We start from the raw sequence: 5,242 nt of genomic DNA, 5'->3' as shown, positions 1-5,242 counted from the left end.
TTTAAAAAAAATTATAACATGATATGATAAATAAAACACTGTTACAATATGAATACGAAACTCCAAATGAAATATCCCAGCATCTTAAGTTTTGCCATGATTTTTTTTTTTTTTGGTAATGTCATAGCCCTACATAATATCTGCTCCAACCTCCTCTTTTTTTCAAATCTGAAAAAATCATGGCCTATACTTTAATGCAGTGCTACAGCAGTAAAATTTAATCTAGACAGATTTCAATATTTCACAGTGCAAAGTGAAAAACAGTGATCATGAGCACAGCTCACTAGAGGTAAATCTATCATCATACTAACATAGTTGAAAAAAAGATGTCAGCTCAATTTTATAAATTAGAATGCAATTACTTTTCAGGACACCATTACAAACTGTCACTGCTATTCAACTATAGCCTGCACTATAGCACTCAATTTTTCTTCCCTCTAATCTGTCTTTTTGCCTCCCATTTCCTTTCTCTTATTTCAAGATTTCAATAGTTATAAGTCAATCACTTCAAATCGCCCACCTTCTTAAAAAAAAAAAAAAAAGGAGTGAAATCATGCCAATTTGCCACTTTCCTTCATAGCCTCACCCTTTTCACTCCTGAAAAAATGTTATTTTAGGACAACTTTTTCAACACGGACAGTTGTCTCTGATTGCCTCAACCTTTCCCCACCAGTCCCATATTTTCATCCCCCTAAAAAATTGTTAAAAAACCCAAACGAAAAAAACAAAAAAATATTCTCTTCTACTCTACATTAATCGATCTGACAAACTTGGAAGCCTTCTGAAGAAATTTAAGCTAGATGGTGGCATGGGGTCCCTAAACATGGGGTGGCGCAAGTAGTAGAATCCTAAGGCCACAGCAACCATCTTTGGTGGCACCACATAGAGAACCACAGTGATAAGCAGGCACACAAATATGAATAACTTAGTAGCTCTAGGGTCCCTCCAGCTCACCAAGGCTTGGACCCTTTCACCTTGGGTTGCAAAATCACCCAAAACTGTTTGGACCCTTGCAGCCAACATTCTCAACCGGTCATACCTTGCTCTAACCAAATCAGATGGTCTCGAGCTTGGTATTGTATCAAATTCCTCATCCAGTTCATCCGGGTCAACTGCATCCGCATGTGATAATCGGATATCCATACCCGCTGGTATCTTGGGCTTAAACCGATAATACCAAACTCCAATCAAGAACACGTATAGAAACCCAGTTGGGACAATCAAATCAGGAAACCAAACAAGCACCAAATATAAAACATGGACTAGCACAGTTGTCACTGGGTTCCTCCACCTTCTTATATCATCCAACCATTTTGCTAACCCGACCGCCCAAGCTAGAACCGCCACGATCCGAAACCAATTAGCTTTACTCTTTCTCATGCTCCATGTGTGTGAATCCGCATCCAACATGTACCGAACCACTTCGTGACCCAACGGAGGCTCCGACCTTGCAAGCCACGCCGCGACCATTTTAGTCGCGGCTCCACGTAACGCTTCCTGTTGAGACACACCAAGCGGCCGCAAGTAATGCATTCTCGGAAGCAGCGGCTGCCCGTAAACCGCACACGTGTCGGGCAGCAAAGCAGGACACGCGAACCGAACCGCCAATTCGATCTCGCCCATTTTTTTGAACCCGGTTCTTAGCAAAACCAGCAAAGGGTACGAATTTGTGTACACTCTGTTGCTTTCTAAAGTGGAGACTCGTATGCGCACCTTCCCGATTCGGCAGTCTGTTGTTTTATCATCTGACATGTCAGCAAACATGCGCCAGTTGTCAAAAACTCCAATGGTGAGGACTGTGCAAGGGTCGTAGACTTGCCACGTGTACTGTTCGTTCCAGCGTGGATCGAAGCTGTCTGTGATGGTTCGAGTCCGGACCCACTTTTTGCCGTACTTGGCTACGCAGTACGCGTCGGTTGAGCCTTTGCCTGGACCTTGGGCTTTCATTGGGAGCAAGCCACGAGCCCCGAGGATTCCAAGCTCTAAAATCCCAATAGCTGGCTTCCACAGCTGCTTAGCCGTGGGTCTAAAATCACTGCACACGTGCGCCGCTTCATCCAGCACGTGATACCCACCCTCCAAGCAAAGACGTAGATGGATTCGTCCACAGTAGGACCCACCTCCTCTTCCAGGTGGTACACAACCATCACCACCACGGCATTCCAATGGGAACCATTTTGATGCAACGTGGCGCTCATCTAACCGTTGCTCGATCGCGCTCACGGGAATCACTATGTGGCCGAGGAGTTGGGGATCTCTGTTTGTACGGTCCTCGACGAGAATGATCAGCGAGTCTTCCAGTGGTTCTCCGGCGACGAAGAGCAAGTCCTCGTTGAAGTGCAGCGACGCGCTGTGATTGTTCATGGAGGCTCGCCTTGTTTTGAATGATTGAAATCCTATCTGAGCTTTTACTCTGATTTCTGGTGCCGTCAATGGAGGGAGATTCGGAGCAATGTGAAGGTCCTGAGCTTCGATTACTGTGACTCTCAGATACCATAGCTTTGGAGATTGGTACACCTTCGAGCGTGTGTGCGCTAAATACGGCGCGTCTGAGTGCCAAGCTTCTGGGAATGCATCGTCGGCTTGAGTGCCAATCCAAACAGCGAGCTGAATGTCACCGGAGACTCCGCCGGGATGTTGATCGGCGGCACCGCCTTCGAGTCTGTACCACTGTGGTGCTAATGGACTATCGGGAGGATCGCGTACAGGCACGTCGGAGAGGTCGAAGCAAACGCCGCCGAGAAAACGGTCGGAATGCAAGTCCCAAACGGAGATCTCCAAGGTCGAGCTCGCCGAGTCAGGTCTGTTATGAGCAATCGCGAAGACCTGGTGCCAATCCGGCGAGTCCGTCGGTTCACCAGGTCTATGACTCGCCGGCTTCGATTTCACGTAATGACTCGTCGTCTTGATCTTCACGTAAGGGCTTTCGTTGTGCTCTAAACCACGCGCCTTCACGATCCTCACAAACAAATACTGCATCGGCTCCACCAGATCGTACGGATGAACTCTCTCACTCTGATCCGCACCAAATTTACCAGAAATCACTCTCGGAGAGTAATCTCCATTCGGCCTCCTCAAAACCCTAACTCTCTCTCCACAGCCACTGCTTCCACCTCTCCCCATCTGCATCTTCCTAATCGACGGCAGAAACTGCTCCTCCGGCGGCGGCGGGTGCTGATGAGAGTGAGAATCTTCATGCTGCTGCTGCTGCTGCTGCGGCGGAGGATGCTCCGAATGATGATAATGAACCGCCTGAGGCTGCAGCGGAGGATTCTGAGGGTAATGATGATGATGTTGAGGGTGAGACTCTTCAATAACCACAACCGGCGGCGAGTGACAGCCATCGTGAACATTCTCCGTCGGAGCAGGAACTTCAAAAACCCTACCTTCCTCAACCACCATAACCTGCCTCGGCCTCTCCTGAATCGGCACCGGTTCCTCCGGAGGCGGCGGTGGACCACCGCCACCACCACCTCCACCGCCTTGCGCTTGTGGCTCCTCAGCAACAACCTGCTGGTCAAAATAGTAAATTCTCAACCCAATCTCACCCCTAATCCAACTAAACACACTCTTCTTCTCCAACGGTACGTAAAACAAACCCTCCTCACCTCGCTTAGCAAACTGGCTCCCGTACAACTTCACCCTCCCCAAGAAATGGTTTTTACGGCCACTGCCACTGTTAGCTCCATACCTCTTGTCGTTAAAAACCTCAATCTCAATCTCCTCCGAGTCCATGTGTTCCGGGTCGGAAACCTCGAACTCGATCGACTCGTTCCAAGTCGGGTTGAGGTCACGGTACTTGGTGGAGGTCCGCTTCTTCTGGCCGTCGAAATCCACCACCACGTAGGGGCTGGAACTGCCTTGCCCATCTTTAGGAAGAAGGTCACGTGCGTCCACCACGTCTATAATTAGCTTCCTCACTGTTTGCACCGCCGGCGGAGGTGGATTTGGATGAGACGACGCCGGATTCATGTTGTCAACATTTTGTGATTTATGACAGCTTTGGGGGTGGGTTTGGACAAAAAAATGAGTTTGCTGCCGTTGATAGCGGTGTAAAGAGAAACGAAGATTTTTTGAGGCTGGTTAATTGTGTTGTTATAATGGAGCGATACGGTTTGTTTGCTTTTTGAGGTGAGTGCGGTTTTTGAAATTTTTGTAATAGTGTACAGTTTGTTATTACTATTTGGGTTTTTGATTTTGATTTTTGTGTTTTTGTTTTTGCAGTGATAGTGGGAGGAGAGAATTTTTGTTTTTTGATTCCATGCCCTCTCGTCAAGGTTTGTCCTTGCTTTTTCCCGGTTTTTTCCCTCCTTTACGGGTTCGTTATCCACGTCATTCTTTTGTCTTTTTATTTCACTTCTTTTACTATATTCATGCCCATGTAACACGAATTGAATAATCTTTCTTGCTTTTTTTATTCCTTTTTTTTTTTCATACATAGAACTAGATCTTAATAGGAAAAATAATAATAGTAATAATAAAAGGCAATCAATATATAAAAAATATTTTATAGGGTGCTCTTGCTTTTTTTTTTCTTTTCAGGATAGGGTTCTAAATTTCTAGAAATGTTGAAGGGGTCAGGGGTGCAAATTGGTTGGGTTGGTCTTAGTCATTCCTCAATTTCTAGCTCCTTTAATCCTTTTGGTAAAGCATGTTCTGCATTAATATTATAGTTTGGTTTAGACTCTAGACTATTGATCACGTTCTGTATTATATTGTTATTTGATTGAAGTGTTTGAGAAAATCAATATTCAGTTAAAAAGAGATTGACATGTGTCATTTGCCCTCCACTCCTCACCTCATCTATGATACGGAATGCATTAAGGATTTTTGGCTGACATGCCATTTCACATCCACTTTGTTTTACAATTGCTTGTCATACCATTCTACTCGTCTTTGAACGCATGTTTATAGACTCTTCTATTTATTTATTTATTTTTTTTTTTTTAAGAGTTAATAGTTTCCATTCATCATAATTTTAATCAAATATGAATAATGTTCTAATTTTTAGCAACTTTAAAATTTGCGACTTGGAAGTTAGCTTAGAAGCCCCCATATAGATAAAGTTTTAGAGTTTAGACTGTAATAATACTTGGGCCAATATTAAAAAAATGGGCTCTGAAAATTCTATACCAATCCATTTTGCACCTATTATTATAAAATTGTATAGGTGAATTTTGTCAAACTCTGCAGTTTAATTTTCTTTAGAATCATGGTACATTGATAAAAAGCCCAGCATTCA

The 5,242-nt window shown here is 44.5% G+C and overlaps 1 protein-coding gene across 1 annotated transcript; it reads right to left on the bottom strand.

Annotated features, from left to right (window-relative positions):
- Positions 1–315: 315 nt before the first annotated feature.
- On the bottom strand, positions 316–4,260 carry LOC126702139 (protein QUIRKY). Its single transcript, XM_050400786.1, has one exon. It carries the CDS (start codon positions 3,970–3,972, stop codon positions 748–750), a length of 3,225 nt encoding a protein of 1,074 aa, XP_050256743.1. The 5' UTR covers positions 3,973–4,260; the 3' UTR covers positions 316–747.
- Between the last annotated feature and the right edge of the window lie 982 nt (positions 4,261–5,242).

The sequence above is a fragment of the Quercus robur genome, chromosome 10 (assembly GCF_932294415.1).
Source record: "Quercus robur chromosome 10, dhQueRobu3.1, whole genome shotgun sequence".
Lineage (NCBI taxonomy): Eukaryota > Viridiplantae > Streptophyta > Magnoliopsida > Fagales > Fagaceae > Quercus > Quercus robur.
Note: the sequence above shows the minus strand (reverse complement) of the source record. Positions and strands in the feature narration are given on the sequence as shown.